Genomic DNA, 21843 nt, shown 5'->3' with positions numbered 1-21843 from the left:
CAAGAGAGTTCTCCCGATGTGGTGATCGCTACGTTACTCGCTTGATGTATATGCTTTACTTGACCCGGGTGCTACACTATCTTTTGTTTACTCTCTTGATAGCTAGGAAGTTTGATATTTTTCTCGATATTCAAAATGAACCTTTCATGGTAACTACCCGTGTAGGTAAGTCGCTGGTTGCAAAGAAGGTATATAGAAATTGTCCTATAATATTGTCTAATAGAGTTATCATGTTGAATTAGTAAAACTTGATATGGTCGATTTCGATGTTATTTCGGGGATGTATTGGTTGTGATTGTTTCGCTTCCATTGATTGTAGAACTAGAATTGTCAAGTTCAATTTTCCAAATGAACCTGTTTTAGAGTGGAAGGGGGGAAACTCTATTCCTAGAGGTCGTATCATCTCTTGTCTTAAGGCTTGTAAAATAATCTCAAATGGGTGTTTATATCACATTGTAAGAGTCAAAGATTTAGAGTCCGAAAATCCTCCCATTGAGTTAGTCCCCGTAGTAAGGAAATTTCTGGAAGTCTTTCCTAATGATCATCTCGGAATCGCTCCTGAACGGGAAATTGATTTTGGAATTCACTTGCTATCGGATACCAACCCCTTTTAAATTCCTTCTTATTGGATGGCTCTGGCCGAATTGAAAGAGTTGAAGGCTCAACTCAAAGATTTACTAGACAAAGGCTTCATTAGACCTTGTATTTCTCCATGGTGTGCTCTAGTTTTATTTGTAAAGAAGAAGGATGGGTCTCTTTGAATGTGCATCGATTATCGCCAACTTAATAAAGTCACTTTTAAGAACAAGTATCCTCTCCCTCGAATTGACGACTTGTTTGATCAACTCCAAGGGAAAAACTACTTTTCTAAGATTGACTTGAGATCGGGTATCACCAACTTAAGGTGAGAGGTGAGGCAATACCAAAAACGGCATTTAAGACTAGATATCTTCACTATGAGTTCTTAGTGATATCCTTTGGTTTCACTAATTCCCCGGAGGCATTTATGGATCTCATGAATAGGGTGTTCAAAGTTACCTAGATTCATTTGTCATTGTCTTCATTGACGACATCTTAATATATTCGAAAATTGAGGGTGAACACATGAATAAATTGAGGATGGTATTACAAGTGCTTAAGGAAAACCGATTATTTTCCAAATATAGCAAATGTTAGTTTTGGTTGAGGTCGGCGGCGTTTCTTGGTTATATCATCTCTAGTAAGGGGATTGAGGTTGATCCAAGAAAAATCGAGGCGGTGAAAAATTGGCCTAGGCCATTGACTCCAACCGACATTAGGATTTTCTTTGGTCTATCAGGTTCTTATTGGACGTTTGTGGATGGTTTTGCATCCATTGCATCTCCCTTGACTACTTTGACCCAAAAGAGTAAGAAATTTGAGTGGTCGGAAGCATGTGAGAAAAGTTTTTAAATCTAGAAAGATAGACTTACTTCCGCTCCGGTGTTGACTTTACTGGAGGATATCAAGGGTTTCGTTGTATATTGTGATACATGCCGAGTGGGTTTAGGGTGTGTGCTTATGCAACATGGGAAAGTAATATCCTATGACTCTAGACAACTTAAGGTGCGTTACACGAATTACCCAACTCATGACCTTGAGTTAGCGGCCGTGGTATTTGCCTTGAAAATGTGGAGGCATTACTTGTATGGTGTTCATATGGATGTGTATACCGACCAGAAGAGTCTTCAATATGTGTTTACTCAAAAGGAGTTGAATCTCTGACAAAGAAGGTGGTTGGAAGTGTTAAAATATTACGACATGAGTGTTCTCTATCACCCCAACAAGACCAATGTGATTGCGAACGCTCTAAGTCGTTTGACCATGGGTAGTGTGTCTCATGTAGAGGAAGCCAAGAAAGACCTAGTGAAAGATGTTCATAGGTTGGATGGATTGGATGTAAGAATGGAAGATTCTTCGAATGGTGGTTTTATAGTCACATCCGGAGAGCACCCCCAATATGCGACAGGCTTCGTCGTCCTCTCAAAGGAATCTGACAAGCACTTAACATTCTTCATAACATGTCATTTGTTAAAATTGCTGAAAAATTAAAAACTTTTAATACCATGTGAAGTATACTTAGACTGATACATAACAATCATGAAAACATACGTAGACATATTATAAAAGTTGTCTCATATAAAAATCATCTAAAGAGTATGAATCTGGACTTAGCCAATAAAAAGTTAATATGAAATATAGGCCTTAATACGAGAGAATCCAAAGAACGTAAATAAAATCAAAAGTATTCTTAATAACTACTAAAGTCTTCATAAGACAGAGTACGAAAAGATAACATCCCCGAACATAAGGACCTACCAACACTTGGAGAAAGAGTTCCAAGCTTCTTCAATCTACCTTCTTAATCTTCAATGGCCGGTCCCTACGTTTGTAGTAATATAAAGTAATTGGGTTAGTACACCACATGTACTAAGTATGAGTATATGCACATAAGATTTAAGGACATGTATGAAAAGGATCATTTCTTAGAAAGCATGCTAAGCCATTTGAAAATCTTCAATGCACATACCATAGAACATATACAAGTTAAGGATTCCATCAACATAAAACATGATCATAATCAAGGATATATTATCATAGAGTTATGTTAATACTTCATATTCAATAGATCATATAAACATAACATACAAAACACTTACCAATGATCTCATCCCCAACCTACAAGTGCAATGGTCATGTGAAGCCCCATAACCCCACACAACCAAGTAGATAAGATAGGAGACTGTAAGTAAAGCTTTGCTTATTTAACTTGTAACATAAGTAGTCATCACCTCATAAAGCATTATAGATCAATAACATGTTCATCAATGTACCAACTTCATATAAGAGTAACAACATGCATCATAAGCATCATATCTTTCATGTTATGATATTACATAAGAACAATCTCCTAGGACTTCCCTTATAGTCAACTTGTGCAATGTCTAGGTAGAGTCCCATACCCCTATCTATACTAAGTAGACTCTTCAAGTCACCCTAGTCAACGTCCATTTACTTGTCTTTCATTTTACTTGAGGTAACATTCTCCTTAACCGACATTAGACCATGTGAGCTGAACATGGAATTCGGTGTCATAAAACCCCACACCGAAATAAGGTAGTCTACCAGCCAAAGTAGAACCAAACATGACATAGCTTTTTAGGTGGATCCTCTAGTTAGTATGCTATGGTGGCAACATATTCAAGAACTTGGATATATATTAGAGATCCATAGTTCCACATTACATGACAACCTCTATCTCATGAGATTTATTGTGAACCTACCTTCCAACTAGAGAAGGGACACCTCTCACATCTAATTCACTCAGTGCTAAGCTAAAGTCCCCTTTTGATTAACCTTTAAGTCATCATTTATTCATAAATCTTATCATAAGTCATAAGAGATTATGTTCTTGTATAAACGTTATCATAATCTCCTTAGGATTAGATGAGAATTTCCTTTCATCGTAACCCTTCATTTGTGAGATTAACATATAATAAATCATTTTGTGTAAAACATACAAGATATCATAAACTTGCATTATCACATTCTTATCATGATCTCACAAATTAACATATTCATAGCTCAACATATATTCATAGCATTATCATACATACTTCATTAGCATTGTAACATCATTTATAGGCTAATATAAACATCATAGAATAATCACGACATTAGAAGACTTACCTCTGCTTCCAAGATCCTTATTCAAGAACTTATATTCAATATACAACAACCATCCAACAACATAGTGAAATACTCAATAAAATAATCAACACTAACTCTTTAGCTCATAAACAAGACTAATTCGTAAAGTGGAATAAGGGAAAAGTTCATTTCGGAGTTCATTCAAGTCATAGTCCCAATCCCAACAGTTACATATTATTAAGTAATAGGTATGCCCCATTCAAAACCATCAATTTGATAGGGGAAATGCGTCACACGAAATTTAAGCATTATAAGTCAAACATTCGACAATATATACTAAATCAAACATAGAAAATCATTATTTTTCATCGATAGTCATAAATTTAGAGTTAGAAAGAAAATCCATTTTGTAGAGTAAGAATCCTAGGAGTTGAATTCTTTAAAATCATATTTGAAAGGACCTCTTGGGTAAAGGTACCCCAAGAGTGAAAAATGTATACTTTACTGACGAATAATACATGAATTTTGGAAGAAAATCTTGAAGTCTTCGTCTTCTTCCTTAAGCTCTTCTTATTCTTCAAAGGAATTTGAAAAAGAGAGCGTTCTTGAGAGAGATAAGAGAAATTCGTTTGATTTGGTTTAAATATGTAAAAAGTGGTCTAAAACTAACCTATGATCAATATATAGTCTTCCTAAAAAATACCAAAAAGACCCTTCACTTAAATGAGTCTTTTTGTGAAGTTAAATTACCAAAAATACAAATTTAACGAATTTGGAAAGTGGATGTGCGTCGCAGGGCTAATTCCCATTTTTTTTGAATTTTGTGTCGAGGCAGTGCGCCTTGTGAGAGCCTCGCTTTCCAAAATCTTGGGGCAGTAAAACACGTGTGGGCTGCGAGTCGCGCAGCAGCCCTTGGTTCTTGTTCGCGCAAGCTGCTTTGGCAGCGTGCCTACCCATGTTGGGGTCCTCCCCAAGGACCCTTCGGGTGGTCTTTGGGGTGTCGTTACCGAACGTTTGGACCCTTTGTAATACATACTACCTATACAAAATCATTTTGCTAGTTTTAGACTTCATTTGACACTTCAAAACCTTCACCAAACATAGGGACATCAACTGGTTCAATTTAGCTAGTTTCCGGACGTCAAAGTCTTTCTTTGCCGTTTGGCTCTAAGCTTTTTTAAATGAACTTATTACATTAATATAGGTCTGGAAACATCATTTTAAAGATTATTTAATAGATTAAGCTCTAGTCTAAGTCATGGCATTTCCGGAGTGTTACATTATCCCCTCCTTAGGAACATTTGTCCCTGAATTACACTAAAATATTTTTGGAGGGTAAAATACACGCAATCCTAGCAGCCCAACAAAACAACAACATAAATCATAAGAACTCACAACTCATAAGATTACTTCACAACTCCTTTCAACACATATCATAACATTACACATAGCACTCAATTCATGATGACCAACATATAAGAGTTCCATATTCATAACACATAGTGAGGAGCTTCCTTCTCAACATTATCATGAGCTCAAAATACATCAAGGAGTTACCATGTTATCATTCTTCTGAAGACAACAACAAAGCAACAAAATCTCAAGAAGACAACATGCATACATATTTCATATAAGTGCAAGAATAGAGTATGAAAACATTTTCTTAAACTCAAATTGATGTAACTTTTACCAAGGCATGCTCCTATTTAGGAAAATAAGTCAATTCATATATTCATTATTTTCTTTACTAATATGAATGTCTAACCCCAAGGAATAAATAAATGATGGTAGTGGGACTTCATGTCAGCTTCAGCTTCCCATGCTGCACCCTCGACAATATTGTTTCTCCATAGAACCTTTACAGAGGCAACCTCCTTATTTCTCAACTTCTTGACTTGGTGATCTAGGATATCAACCGAAACCTCTTCATAGGAGTGCAAAGTATTAAAATAAATAGTGATGAGATAAAACAATTTGTATCTTGTTTGGTTTCTATGTTTAAGACAACTTATTTCAATATTTATATCATAGTGATGTCATAAGTTATCTCATATACCTGTTGGGATAAATTATACCAGGATAGCTAACCCCAGGATAACTAATTTTGGAATAACTTGTTTTCAATTAAACGACTCATAGTAAATAGAAATACCATTATAATGTGTGCGTGATAGCAACAACAATAATGAATCTCATGTATTCTCATAAATAAGATCAAAATAGGATAATATATATATATATATATATATATATATATATATATATATATATATATATATATATATAGATCTTACCTCTATTTTAAAAGATAAATATCATTTTCAATAGAATTCGATTCGAATAATAAAAATGGGAAAGAATATTACTACTAATACGAACCATCTCTTATCACAAAACATGTTCAAGAATATTTTTATTTTGGACTTAAATCATATTGGCAATTTCTCCATCAACTTAAATAAAAAATTATATTTCACTTAAAAAAAATTAAACATATCTAATCAAATATCACATAGATTAAAATCAAAATCTACATAATCAAAGGACTAAAGTGCTAATATCCCTTATAATTACCATCAAGTGATTCATATAATAGAAGTTTAAGTATCAAATGGTACAAAAGTAAAAAGTTAGAATCCTCCAACTATAAAAAAAACATAAATCAGCCACCGGGCGGCGGCGACTTCACTTTTTCCGTCCACCGGCTGAAAGAGAAAAATATTTCACCACCTATTTTAAAAAGTATTTATTTCCCACTTTTATTCTTCGAATCTACGGTAGAAATTAATTGGAAAAAAATAATATTCTTTTTGGATCAGAAAATAATTGAAATTCGCGATAAAGAAAAATTGTTGTTTTGATCTTCCATTGAAGGGTTCATTGATTTCTGAGCTTTTTGGTTCAAAGGGTTTTTTCAGAAAATGGAGAAAGTAATGAATATATTGAAGCCGAAACCGAATCCTCAACAGATTTTGAGGGATTGGCAACGTCGGCTACGGCAAGAGTGTCGGAATATTGAACGTCAAATTCGAGGTGAATTGTATTTCTGTTAAATTGTTTGTAGTCAGGAAGGAAATGGGGGTTTTTGGGTTATTGTAAAAATTTGATTTTTATGTTGGGCTTTTTGAATTTTTCCTGTTTTGGGGTTTGTGGATTTTTCTTTAAGCCGAGGGTGTATTGGAAATAGCCTTTGTACATTTGAGCTAGGGTAAGGTTTACGTACGCTCTACACTTCCCGAGACACCACTTTGTGGGACTACAGTGTGTATGTTTTTTTTTTTTTTGAATTGTTCTATTTTGGGTTTTGTGAATTTTCTGGATTTTGATTAGATATACAAAGGGAGGAGAAGAATGTACAGAAAGCAATTAAAGAAGCAGCAAAGAGAAATGATATGGGTTCTGCCAAGGTGACTTACTGCTCCTTTTAGATTGTTTATCTTGCTGTTTTGCTGTCGTTGTTTCCATCGTATCCTTTGTTGATCACATTTTTGAGCCGAGAGTGTATTGCAAACAACCTCTCTGTCCTAGAAAGGTGGCCATACCCCACTCGTGGATTATATTGGATATTTTGTTGTAGTTGAACTTCTTAGATTGAAAAACCAATCACATTTTTAGTTTTTGGTGGTGATGAATGCTTTTTTGTTGCCTGCTGATTCTTATAATCTTACTTTACAAGGGAGATATACTGAGAAATAGTTGTTGCTCGGGCTCTCTGAAATTGTTGTTGCACCCGTGTCGGATTCTCCAAAAGGCATGACTCTTGGATTATCCGATACACACCTGTCAACAGTTTTTATGAGTTCGAGCAACATAGGTCCAAAGTAAGTTCATAGAAATTGTGCCACTTTGGAGCTAGGAGAAGAAAAATATTGAATTTTCCTATAGTTAGATCATATATGTGATTAAATTACCTAAAGCATGGATCTTTAAGTTGTTTCTACTCTTTATGCCACTTTTTTCGCACTGGTTTCTTGCAAACTTGTGCTCATGGCTTATTGTTCTTGTTTATTATACTAGTTATTAGGTTCAATATGTTATTCTCATGCCTTCTAACAATAGTGAGATGATATTGGGAAGTTTTCTGAGTATGTAGAATATGCGGGAAACTATTAACTTCCAATGTGTTATTTCTCATAGTTGCTTGTTCATATTTTCAGAATTTAGGCATTTGCTAAAAGACCTGTGAGATCAATAAAAAAGGTTTTTAATTGCTTTACCTAGCCCCCTCTCCCTGTCATGCTTTAAATCTCGGTCTATAACACAGTTAAATTGAGAAATAGTCAATAGACTGAACTTGATGTTTGAAAATTTGTTATTTCAGATCAGGCAATGAAGAGGCATTTTTTTTTTATTGAACCAAGGTTATTTCATTAAATTAGAGGTATCTCCTGTATACAGGAAGTATACCAAAAAATCATGAGAACCTACACAACAATATGGTTCTCTACAAACTGTATCCAATTCCAATCTTCTACACAAATAGGGACCACATGGGCACACAAAAACTAAAACAAAGAACTGTTCCACTAGGGTACAACGCCATTTACTACTTCATGAAATGCTCTCCTATTCCTCTCCTCAAAACGATCCACATCAATGCAAGTGGAGTTATGTCTCATGTCCCGTGTCTTGTATTTTAAATGTTGCGAAATGAGAAAGAGAAGAAGGATGAATGCGCTGCTTTGAAGGCACTTTCTTCATCTGTCACAGTGTGCTTGACCATTGAGATGTTTTGCATATAACACTTGGCGTATTAGAACATCTATTTTGGGCCATTGATAGAGTTTCAGGTGGTTTAGAAACCAATATGCTTTTTCAGAAACTTCTAAGGAATGCCTATTTTAATAGTTAGATTAGTACTCATCCAAGATTTCTTCTAGTGTGTATGTTGCATTCAGTCTGATATTATACATTTTTATGAGACATGATTTATTGGTTTTTGGCATCCCATTGCTTATTCATATTGGAGTGTTGATGTTTTTGTCACAGGCACTTGCTAAAGAGATTGTGAGATCTAAAAAGACTGTGAACCGATTATACGAGAATAAGGCGCAGTTGAATTCAATATCCATGCACCTTGGAGAAAGTGTTGGTATGATCAAAGTCTTGCTTCTCCTGTTGTATATATGTATATGCTGTAGTATATTCAGGATTCTGCATTTGGTCCCCTAAGTTCTTGTTGATGAGCAAACTGTCTTTAGAACAATATGCATCCATTGAGAAGGTAGCACCATTATTTCTTGACAGGGATTAAGGATATCTATCTCATGTTGTATAATGAATAATTTTAAAAGTTCTCTTTCTTGGACAATGTATCAGTTGCTGGCGTGCAAATGCAATGTCTTATTTAAGGGAGTTTCAAGAGTGTCATCATATACAAGTCACATCAAATGTCTTGCTGATTTTGTTCGATTGTTGAATAGGTAGTTTGAACTTTGAAGAGTCATAATGTGTAATTATATAGATGTTCAAAATGCAGAAGTAGGATTTCATATTTTTCTTTATGATTTCGATTTCTTTAATAAGAGGTGAAAGTTATCACTTTATGCTGGTCAACCAGATGTTATTGTGGTGAAACTGACAAAATTCTGCGTTATTTATGACCGAAAAATCTGAAGGGAGCAACCCTTTGGGCCAACCGCAGCCTATGGAATTCAGGATGATGGGGCACCCCTCTACCCTTCTCCACTCAAATATTGAACTTAGTTCGCTTGGCGCAAGGTTCAAACTTGTAACCTAAGATACAAGTGCCTCAACCTTTGCCATCTGAGATAATCCCTGGAAGCAATACAATTCTTTCTGTTGAATTGATTCTGTGTAATAGTAGGAACATTCTACATATGACTGGCTGTCCCAAATACATTGATATCGGAACTTGTAAAGGAACCTCTTCCTAATAATAATAAGGTATCACCCAAGTGTGTCCTGGTGGTCAATGAAGTAGGAGGAGAAACATGACGTCTCAAGTTCAAATCCCTGCGGAATAAAAAACACTATGTGTTTTCTTCCATCTGTCTAAACCTTGGTGGACAGAATTACCTGGTACCTATTGCTGCTGGTGGGAGCTAGCAAATATCCCATGCAATTAGTCGAGGTGCATGTAAGCTGGCTTGGACGCCATGGTTATCAAAATTAACATGAGCTGCCATTACCTTGACTTTCATGATGGATGGTGACTGTACCAATCTTGATCTTAAGTGGAACTGGATCATGTGTTTACTCTAGTAGTTGGTTGTACTGATTGGCGAGGACTTCCTAAAGAAAAAGGAAAAGGAATCATTCTTATTTTTTCATATAGGAGAATTTCTTCTTTCAATGATACAGCCTACTGTAGTTGCAGAACTGATGTATGCTCCTTATATTTAGAAAAAATGCGTACTATGAAAAAAGCATCTTTAGCCTATGACAGTTTTTAATGATCAATTAGTTATGAACTTTTAGCCCCTGTTGCGTTATTAAGTTTATGGGAAACCAACTTTATTTTCTATATCTGAACTCCATGAAAAATTGCAATCATCTTTTCATGTCTGATAGGAGAACTTTTTTCTTCCTACTACCATATAATGAATTTATTCCAGAATTGTTTTTGTTTGCTATATGCTGTAACAGATTCTTAGTTAACAAGTTATTGCATATGTATATTAAGTTGGTGCTAGATTGTCTTACATTTTGAAATATTTGATAGCATGTTGGCGTGTCAACTGCTTTATACAGAATACCTATGTAGCTTGATTTTTTCTGTTTAGGAAAATAAACTGTATTATGAAGCCGGCCTCTTGCTTTCTACTTTAATGTTAGGTTATGTGTTGGCTTCTTCAAGTGTCCCATTGAACTTCTAATTGGTTTTGCAGCCATTGCTCGCACAGTGGGGCATTTGTCTAAGAGCGCTGAAGTCATGAAGCTCGTCAATAATCTTATGAAGGCTCCAGAAGTGGCTATGACAATGCAGGAGTTTAGTAAAGAAATGACCAAGGTATATCAGTTTGGTTTTAGCTTTTTGAGCTTCAATGAAGTTCTTGAGCTTTCCTCCTGGTTGGATGTTGCTATGGCTCTCTTATGCACTTTACTTTATCTTAAAAGTAATTCTGAAGTTCAATCTATGCAACAAGGTTTCCAACCATACAAGAATGTTTTTCAGTCTCAAGGTTTGCTAAAAATTACGATAAAGAAGTTTGACCACATATATAGTTAATAACTAAGCACGAGATAACAAAAGTTGCCCACAAAATTCCTTTCCTTCTGGCGGGCTAGCACCGTGTGTTGTGCCAAAGTTTCAAGCCAAGTGTTCGCGCTGTGTTGATGTTGCTAGCACACTTTGATTTTTGTGTCCCATTATGTTGCATTGCTTCAGAAGCCTCCCCAGCTTGTTGCATCTATGTCCAACACGGCGCGTTGGGCACTATTTACCAGCTTGTTTTTCTCCGAGTTGTTCAACACAATCCTCCAGCTTCCAAATATGGTATTCTTTGCATGAATCTTTGAGTGACTTGTTGAATACCCCTTCTAGTTGTATCCAAAATTCTTTAAGCTTCTTGATCTGCAATCCTTGGACGCTCTTGGCCTTTTAATGAGTTAGCAGTTCTTTGGACTCTTCAAATTCTTCCATAACTAGTCTTTAGGTATGAGCGTTGAACGTGTACCCCACATCATGAGTATACATTTTTTTTTATAATTGTGGTGTATGAGCCAGCTTGCGTGCACTGAGCACACAATTTTAGAAAATCGTATAGAAGAGTTGATCAATGTATTTGAGTCATAAATAAAAATTAAAGATAAGAGTGAGCTTCTAAAAAAGATGAATGTTTGATCTCATTTAGTTAGCTAAAAGAAATCCTGCCCTATGTAAGTCCTCACATGCCGTATCATGATTTTTAAGGACTTTTGTGGGGATATCTTATGGGAATTGATTTTATTGCTATGACCTAGTACTGAAAATAATCAAGTAACACAAAAATACTTCTATCACAATTCTTCAAAGATTTGTCAAATAAACACAAACTGAGACATTTACCCTACAGCTCCTAGGATGGCCCTAAAGTGTTTTTGGGAGGAGGCCGGGGGGGGGGGGGATGGCCAATGGGCATCTCTGTGTGCATATAGATACAAAATTTAATGGGAAAAAGGTCAAATTTGTTCCTCTTCTATCTGAAAAGGATCAATTTTATCCTCTTCTATGCGAAGAAGATCCATTTGGTGATGTGCACTCACTTGGCATGCCACATTACCCCCAAACCATTTTACTTCATTTCCTCCGCTGCTTCTTCCACCACTAGAGCCACCTCCCCTCAACCACCATTGCCACCATCAACAACACCGTTTTCACTGTAGAGTGGACCAAAAGGGGAGTCTGTGGCTTGTCACATCATCCCCCCTCCCTCTTCTTCTTCTCTCTCTCTCTGTCACACACACACACACACACGCAAACACACTTTTTTTTAATCTGGAAATTACCCTTTCTCTTGTTATTGCAGGCTGGTGTCATGGAAGAAATGGTCAATGATGCGGTGGACAGTGCCCTGGATTCAGAAGACATGGAAGAGGAAATTGAAGAAGAAGTTGACAAGGTCCTGACTGCAATTGCTGGTGAAACTACTGCACAATTACCTGAAGCAGTCCGAAAGGAGAAGTTAAAGCAACCCGCCCAGGCAGTGGAGGATGCAGAGGTATGTTCCTTTCATCTGTGATTTATTGTATAGAATGATCCTTTCTGTGATCAAGCAAACTGAATTGATTAACGTTTGATTTGTTCTTTCTTGCAGGATGACGAAGAAGATCTAGAAGAACTAAGGGCACGTCTTGCTAAAGTTAGATCCTAAGTGATTTTTAAAATTGACTCGCGCTGCCTCTAAGGCTTCGATGTAAAATATGTTGTGTGTGAAACAAAGACCTCTTCTATGGTCTGACGAGTTGCATCTTCTATCTGGAAGAGAGGATATTGAAGTACCTTCTATATCTTAGAATCAATACTCATGATTTCTTGTATTGATTATCAATGTGAGTTGTGATCTTTTTCTCTTTGAGCATGCTTTTCATTGTATGGTAACTGAAAATCTATGCTAACAACATTTCTTGCTATTTAGTAGAATTGGCTGTTCAATGTTATCTCCGTGGGATGCTGTCTCTAAAATCGTAATTTTAATGCACTTTTATTTTATTTTTTTGTGTAAATATTAGTATCAAAATAGCAAATTTTCTGATGCCTGTTTTGCATAACTGTTTGTATCCTAGCATGCTTCGGAAATTTCCTTGTTAATTGCTTATGCAAAAGGTCTTGGAATGTTCAATTTCTTTCTGCTGTCTCTTTGCAGTTTGCATACCCTGACTTCCAGATGTTGTAGAGTTCTTGTTACTATTCGCAGCTGACTTTTAATAATACAATGAAGTACTTCCTCTAGTGAATTTAGAGTAGTTTTACACACTTTCTTGCCAATAAACACTTGTGATTTGTTATCATTCATCAACTGTGGAGTGTACTCTTAGGTTCCTGGAAATTGCATTTACTATTGTTACCATATCCGGATCTGTAAGTATTATTGTCAATAAGGAGAATGTCTTTGTAGTCAAAACATCTTTATGTCCATCTAGAATTTCTGACATATAGATCCAATATCTCAATGATAAACTGGTGTAAAGTTGACAAGAATTCGACTTGCTCTCCTATTTTTCACATAGTTTTGAAATGTTTACAGCTTCTTGATTGCCAAGTGGATGACTTTTGAGGCTTTTTGTTGCTCTAGATCTTGGTTTTCCAGTGGATTCTTGCAGGTAAATCCCTTGAAATTTGACTTCAGATTCAGCAGTCAAGGTAGAGATGCTAAGGTATTTTTACTTATATCATTGTTGCTTGGGCTCTCCAAAAATGCTCACGCACCCATGTTGGATTCTCCAAAAATGGCCTACTTTTGTAGGATTTGACATGCACCCAGTGACATTTTTGAAGAGTTTGAGCAACATAAACTAATAGGACTTCGTAAGTTCTAGCTTGTGAAGAGTCTTTCTTTATGGAGTCCTGTTCTAAGTGATCATAGAGTGTTTGCCATCTTTAAGTTAATATTTGTACCTTTAGTGTAGAAATATGCAAATGTGATTGTATCATATCTAATGCTTCTTTGTATATGTTTCCTCTATCATAACAAGCACTCTAGTCGTTGATATTGATATCCCTTTTGTAAGTACATCATCTAGTTGTTCTTGTGATGAAACATGATGCAACAAATACAGTCAGACATTGAGGTTTGTTTTTTACGCCTCTACTAAAGCCACATTCGATGAGGCGTTTACCATCAAAAAGTTGGTGCTGAATTCTCATAACCAGCAGTATTGTTTGAATGTACAGGGAGTGAAACAGGGAGATCCACTCTCACCAGTACATTTGATTATTGTGGCAGAAAGTCTTATCCAGAGGTCACAATGCTCTATTAATAGAGAAGAGATGCAAATCATTTATGTTGTCAAGGAGGGCACCAAAGTGTAATATCATATCCTGTTCCTGTTTCTGCTGCTGATGCTATAAATCAAGTCATATGTTGCTCCGACTCTTCAAAAATGTCGACAACTGCATGTCAGATTGCATCCGAGACGGGTGCAATGACATGTTTGGACATAGATAATCACTACTATTATCAATACCACTTTGAGGTTAGTTATGAACATTCCATCTTCATGTGAAGGCCTTGGGGACAAATGGTGAACAGAAACAAAATGTTTACATTGTGCTTCTGTTCAAGATGTGTCATATTTACTTGTTTTCGAGGGTGTGGCTTAGCTGTCGATGTGAATTATTAGGTCTCGTATGCAAAAACATTAGGTGATTTATTTGTATTTAATCTAGCTTTGATGGATAAAATTATCTAATATCTGTGCTAACGGAAAGTAACGTGTACCTCATGAAATTAGTTAAGGTGCGAAGAGGTGAAAGTTATTTCCCAACATGGATGTTTATGGACAACAACTTCTTATAAGTTAAATATTCTTTGGGAAATAATGAGATTAGAATAGAAAGAGAGTAATTTGTTTATTAATGTATTTAGGCTTAATTACTAAATAAAGTGGGTTAATTAAAAAAGAAGCATAAGATTGAAGATTTAAATAAATTTTACAAAATAGCTTATGGGGTAAAACTCTGGCCTTAAATTTCGATGGATAAGTCCGATTCGAAAGAATAAATTATTTTGATACAACTTATCAAAACATATCTTCTCTAAAAACATATATCAAAATAAACATTTCGCCAAAAAATTGGCGAATTATCACTTGCGTCATTAATATATATGTCTTCTCAAATAGTACTATTTAATATCGATTCATTTTTCTTAAAAATTAATTTGATAGTTTGTCAAAAAAACGGATGAACTATATTTAATTTTGAATATTTGCTAGGTGATTTAATTTATCACGTATCCTTAAATTATGGATATTAATTTACTAGTGGAATTATGAAATATTGCACAATACTTTTGCCCATAATTAAGTTTTAGTGGTTCAATAGTTGTAAGCAACTGAAAAACATGATCACAAAGTCAAATAAAACTTGAATTGACATAACACAAATTTAATTATTTTTTGACAGTGATAATGCGAGAAATTTACAATCAATATTCTTTGAACGCACACCAAATATAAACATCACTAGATATATCTGAATTTTCGATGCCACGAAATCAATTAAATCGAGTAGATATTGACAGAAAAAAATCGTTGCGGCCATTTTCATGCATGATTTTTTTTCTTAAGTATTGCCATTTTAGTCTTACGTTTCCATGAATTTTATAAATCGTTAAAAGGACTATTTTTAATTATTTTAATCATTCTTAATTGTTAATTATGACGCCAAAAAGTTCGTTATCATTTTTTTTTTAAAATTTCAGCCAAACAAATATTTTTTTTGGTAAAAAGCTGCTTGAAATATTTATATTTATATTATATAAGAAAAAAAAACATTTAATACAAATAGCTTAGTGGGACCTCCAATCAACTAAAGACAACGTAACATTCCATGTGCAATCAAAATATTCTAAATTCGAATGAGTATAAAAACATAACTTTCATAACCAAATAATATAAGAAAAAAAGTAATACAATTAAATGGATAAAGATTCGGTCAAGTATAATTAGGTCAAGTAATATTCAATAGCCTTATAGATTCATGCCGTGTGTACTATATGATAATTTATGATTGAGATCCAGTTAAATTATATACTCATTATAATAATAAAAATAACAAAGCTGTCATCTTTTTTATTTTTTAAAATTATCAAATTAAGCAATTAAGTGTATCCAAACTAAAATTTACAAAAAAGTTTCTTTTAAGATTGACGGAATATGTGAACTTCCTGACTTTTTACCCACCAAACTTCTGCGAAAGTAATTTCACACATATTTTCTTCAAATTCTGAAGTAAATCTCAAAAAATTAAAAGATTAAACATAAAAACATCATTGAGTTCTAAATGATAATTCAACTAAAGAACATGATAATACATTTAAAAAAAAAAACTTATTTGGAAGTTTTTGTCAAATAATTATGAAAATATATTTATTCAGATTATTCAAAAGTTTCGGATTCTTTAAAATTAGTATAATTTAAAAAATTTCAATACAAGTACGAGGTTTGCCAAGTAAAAAAAATTGGGAAGTCTGTATATTCCCGTCATTCTTATTTTTTTCTTAAAAATATTAGCTAGGGTACACTTAATTGTTTTATTTGATAGTTTTAAAAAATAAAATTAATTGTAACGACCTGTTTTGTCGTTTTAAGCAGCAGATTTTATTTCTGGAAAAACAGGCTGAGACGACGGAACCCACGACGGAACGTCATGGCGCGACGGACCGTTGAGGGTGTCTCGTCCCAAAACACTTAGAAATTTCTGAAATTTGGGTGCTGAAATCGACTCTCTGAACTCTGTGACGGACCTGCAGGACGGACCGTCACAGGCACGACGAACCGTCGTGATCCACCGTTTCAAAACACTTCAACTCTTGAGAATTGGGTACAGGGAACGATTCTCTGAACGTCATGACAGAAGTGCAGGACGGACCGTCGTAGGTACGACGGGCCGTCACAGACTCCTTAAGGAAATTGAGTCTCTGACGAACCTGCATGACGGACCGTCGCAGGCGCGACGGGCCGTCACAGGCGCGACGGGCCGTCACAGGTTGCGTAATCCCAGTCAGAGTCGGATTTCTGGTTAAGTTTTAAAGGGGCGTTTTGGACTATTTCTTGCTATAATTATATATTTCGTGGGTTTATATTAATAACTCAATTACTTGGGGGTTAAAAGAGGTAACCTTAAGTTAATTAGTGGGTTATTATTGCCATCTTTTATTCTTAATTATATACTAATTAGGGTAAAAGAAAGAGGGTTTGAATAAAGAAAATAGAAAGAACAAGAGAAAGAGAGAGAAAGTTGAACGAGGAAGAGAGAAAACGAAGAACAAAGCTTGGGGAAATTGCTTGCTTGATCACTAATCTTCGGTGGAGGTAGGTTATGGTTTCTCTTACGATATTCGTAGTAAACTCTTAATAGCGAATGATATGTATTGATAATATTGTAAACCCTGCTATGTGCTTAATTGTATGCTTGCATGAACGTAATTATATAATTGTGATTATATAAGCATGATGAAGTTATTGAATCCCAAATCTTGCAAAATCCTAATCTCTTTGTTAATAATGAGGCCTTGGTATAAAAGAAGGCGTGATGAACTAAAATAATGGGATTGATTATGCCTTGGTAAGAAAGAAGGCTTGATGAATTGATAGAAGGAGAATTAGTGGATCGGGTGTCACGAACCGACACGTAGAATTAGGGGATCGGGTGTCACGAACCGACACGTAGTATTAGGGGATCGGGTGTCACGAACCGACACGTAGTATTAGGGGATCGGGTGTCACGAACCGACACATAGAATTAGGGAATCGGGTGTCACGAACCGACACGTAGTATTAGGGGATCGGGTGTCACGAACCGACACGTAGATTTAGGGGATCGGGTGTCACGAACCGACACGTAGATTTAGGGGATCGGAGTGTCACGTACCGACACAAGAGGATTAATGAATATTGAGGGAGCGGAGTGTCACGTACCGACACAAGAGAAATAAAGATAATGAATCTTGAAAGATGTTAATATACTCAATCTAATGAACATGATTCCCAAATGAGTATGGTATTGAGGCTTGAGTCCTCATGTGTGAACTTGACGATAATTGTTAATGATATAGTACTTGTTGTTGCTACATGTTAAGTATCATAGTTGATTTTATGATATTACTTGGTATATATTGATTTCTATTTTGAGTTGGCCGATGATATCTACTCAGTACCCGTGTTTTGTACTGACCCCTACTTTTATGTTTTCTTCTTGTTTAATTGTGGAGTGCAGCAAACGTGCCGTCATCTTCGACTCAACAGTAACTCTAGCCAGTCTTCACTACATCGGATCTTCAGGGTGAGCTAATGCTTCTAGCTTTGACTGGATCTTCTTCCTCATGTCTTGATGCCTTGAAGTTCCGGCATGGACTAGCTTTTACTTGTTTTAGTTTTTAGAATACTCTTAGTTTAGTAATTTGATCATAGATGTTCTTGTGATGATGACTTCCAGATTTTGGGGATAATAATAGTTATTGATTTTATTAATGAGTTTAAGTCTTCCGCATTACTTTTGTTGATATTATATTGAAATGTTAAGGTTTAGATTTGGTTGGTTCGCTCACACAGGAGGGTAAGTGTGGGTGCCAGTCGCGGTCCGATTTGGGTCGTGACATTAATTGACAGTTTTGTCGTTTTTATTATTAAGATGAGTATATATACAGCTTAAATGAATCTCAACAATAAATTATTATATAATACATATGTTATGAATCTATAAGAACATTAAACATTACTTGACCTAATTTATACCTGATCAGATCTTTATCCCAAATGAATATCGTTAGGTCACTGTTTCGAACCATAAATTAATTGTTTGGAAATCTAAAAATTGAGATAAAGTTTTTAGGGAAAATAAATGGCTTTGAGTAATAGGAAAAATTGATTTCTAAAAATTGAAAAAAATAAATATATTTTAAACAAACACTTTTTAGAATATTGGTTAGATCTAAATTGTCACTTTAATATTGATAAATGAATTTTTCATATTAATTATAATTAAATACAAACTACTTCACAAAATTACTTTTTGAAAATCACTTATGAAAAAAGAAATATTACTTTTTCAAGTAATAAGTAAAAATATATTATTATATAAAGAAGTCAACTCATTATCGTTTGAATTTTAAAAATTGCGCATATTTCTTACTAATTCTAAACGAATTTCTCGATCATTAAAAAGAAAAAAAAATAAATATATACTAATAAATAAGTCCAAGTTTTCTGTACGTTCCCTACGAGAATTCATGTTTTTTTTCTTCGATGATATCATTTGCAGACTTCATCCAATAAAAAAAAATATACAATCCCCAAATTATATTTTGATTCTTTTTTTTTCTTTTTTTTTATTGGACCACATTGACATTCCACAAATAAATACAATTTTCTTGTAATTTTTTTTATAAAAAAATTAGTTATTTTATTTTATTTACTATATATATACCTCTTTAATTTTACGTCCACATATACTTCCTAAGATTTTATCATGCAGCTCAGCTGTATATATCTTATCTCATGTTAGTTGTTATTTAGTGCATTACACAAAGAACAAAGGCTAAAAAACATTAAAAAAATAAAATATCTTTCATGTCATATTAAACCAAAAATTCTAGTCTCAACTAAAATACTATGTGACATCATTAATTATAGTTGTTAAAATAATATTATTAATTATATAATAATACATTTAAAATATTTTCTTTTATTTAAATTATCGGTGATCGTAGATTATCGTTTTCTTATTTATGAAAAATAAATTGACAAGCATTATATTGAGTGTGCTTGTGAATATTCTATAAGTGATAGAGACTTTGTAATTATGACATAATAATCAATCTGACTTGTAATTAGACCTTTATATGTTTTTTCTTTGGATCTCCGGATAACTACGTGGGTATTGAGTAAGTTTTCACTGTGTAATAACTTACAAGCTACATTAGGTAAGTTATATGCGACAGGCTCGATTTATAAAGTATTGAGGGAGATCGATTCTAAATCCGTGTGAATTACTATCTTCCAAACCAATTAAACTATTTCGAATGATTAATTAATCTTAATATGAATTATTTAGATTTCATAGTAATAATGACTTGGGACCCTCTTTTTGGTCTTTTTTTCTATGAATAAAACAAAATTAAGTTTTTTTTTTTTAGGTCGAGTTAATTTCTCGTATCTTAGCTATCGATAATTTACAACCCCATAAACGAAAAAAAAATACAACAACTTTCATGTTTTATACATGCCTAAACCTTGATTTACAAAATTATTCAGTACTTAGTACTAATAAAAAGTCATAGGTGCACTAAAATAATTAGTTAAGATACAAAATTCATCGTTATATAACTTTAACTATTCAATTTTATTAATAATCTGTTCCCTAAATAAGATTCACGTTATAAATATTTTTATTTTGCAGTAGAAGATGTTTGTGCTAATTCTTGTTCTATTATAGTATTGATTTCTTTGTTTATCTGCAATTGCAAAAATCAATATCTATTGGATCCATTGATATGCATTTTTTCTTTCATCTGCTTAAACGGTTGCCGTGAGTAAACTATTCATTTTGCAATTAAATTAATTCGAACCGAAAAAAAAATTAACAATTCAATTTTAAAAGTAAAATGTTCCCTACGCTACAATGTATATATGAGAATATATTACGTGAAACTTAAGCTGGTATAATATTTTAAAGTTTTCTTATATTAAATGGCATAATGATTTCTTTGATCAAAGAATAATTTAACATTAATTTTTCATTGCTTTAAGGGCACATAGTCCTTGCGTATTCTTTTATTAAGAGCCACGTTTCACTAATTAAATCCTTAATTTGATATTTCGTTCTTTAAACTTTTATTGTAAGTTTATTTTTTTTAGAGATTGTTTTATTTGAAAGTAAAATTTTCTTTCGCGTATAGAATAAATTGGTTTCTAGAATGGAGTATCTCAGCACAAACATAAATTAGTCTGATTTCAAAGTAATTTTCCGATATAAATTTAGATTACATGAATACTGATTAGTCAAAATATAAAATGAAACTTTTCGATATTAATTTGATTTAGTTGAAGCTCAATGTCCGACTTTTCAATATGTATTCAGATTAGATGAGTCTCCAAATAAATACCAGACATCGAATAGAAAACATAATAAGAATTGCAAAAGTTATGTATTTTTACTTTCATTTAACTAAAATTACATACACTTATACGACGATATATTTCATATTTGTGTGACTAAATTGGATTTACTAAAACCACATAGTTAAATTATTAATTATAGTAGGAGTATTAATATCCCCAAATATATAATTTTTACAATGAATGGAATAGACAACTCTTATTTAAGAAAAATTGCGTACACATTGCCCTTCAATATTCAAAGTTTCAAAATATTATAGATCCATTTATTTATTATTTAACATCCTTAATTATCACTAATCAAATCAATCTATAATAATCTTTAGTGATTGAGATAATACAAGTAATAACTAAGCAAATTTGATATTTGATTAATTCAAATATGTTATTTTGGTTCTTTAATATACAAAAAATTAAGATTTAAATTACTTTAAAACTAAAGATTCTCACAATATGAAGTAATAATAATATAACATATGATCATATTTAAATAGTTTATTTTGGTTAACAATAAGTTTAGGACCAAATGGGCTAAGAAAAACAATGTATTAAATATATTATTAATTTTTTTTACTAAGGTAGAATTGAGATGATAACTCAAAATGTGAAATTACTTTTGTTTAATCAAATCCCTAATTAATATAGAATCCTCTGTATTTATAATAAATAATTTAATACAAATAGATAAAACCAAAAAGAAGAATAAAGGTTTGAATTAGGAATAAGCGAGTCGTATTTAATCAGAATCAGTCTTTTCACTGTAAGCTTGATCTCTCCAGAGTTTACTTTTAAAACCATTCTGTATATGTTATTGTTATTATAAATATTAAATAAATACTGAACTTTATATTATTTTACATTATATATACTAAATAAAATAGATAATAAAAC

General features: G+C 33.5%; 1 protein-coding gene across 1 annotated transcript; it reads left to right on the top strand.

The window, feature by feature from the left end:
- Nucleotides 1-6217: 6217 nt before the first annotated feature.
- On the top strand, nt 6218-12689 carry LOC101259117 (vacuolar protein sorting-associated protein 24 homolog 1-like). The gene is made up of 6 exons (XM_069291172.1): nt 6218-6702; nt 7000-7076; nt 8659-8761; nt 10521-10642; nt 12141-12332; nt 12429-12689. The coding sequence occupies exons 1-6, from the start codon at nt 6591-6593 to the stop codon at nt 12483-12485; spliced, it is 663 nt and encodes a 220-aa protein (XP_069147273.1). The 5' UTR covers nt 6218-6590; the 3' UTR covers nt 12486-12689.
- Nucleotides 12690-21843: the final 9154 nt, after the last annotated feature.

The sequence above is a fragment of the Solanum lycopersicum genome, chromosome 11 (genome assembly GCF_036512215.1).
Source record: "Solanum lycopersicum chromosome 11, SLM_r2.1".
In the NCBI taxonomy this organism is placed as follows: domain Eukaryota; kingdom Viridiplantae; phylum Streptophyta; class Magnoliopsida; order Solanales; family Solanaceae; genus Solanum; species Solanum lycopersicum.
This window is presented reverse-complemented; position numbering and strand designations above follow the sequence as displayed.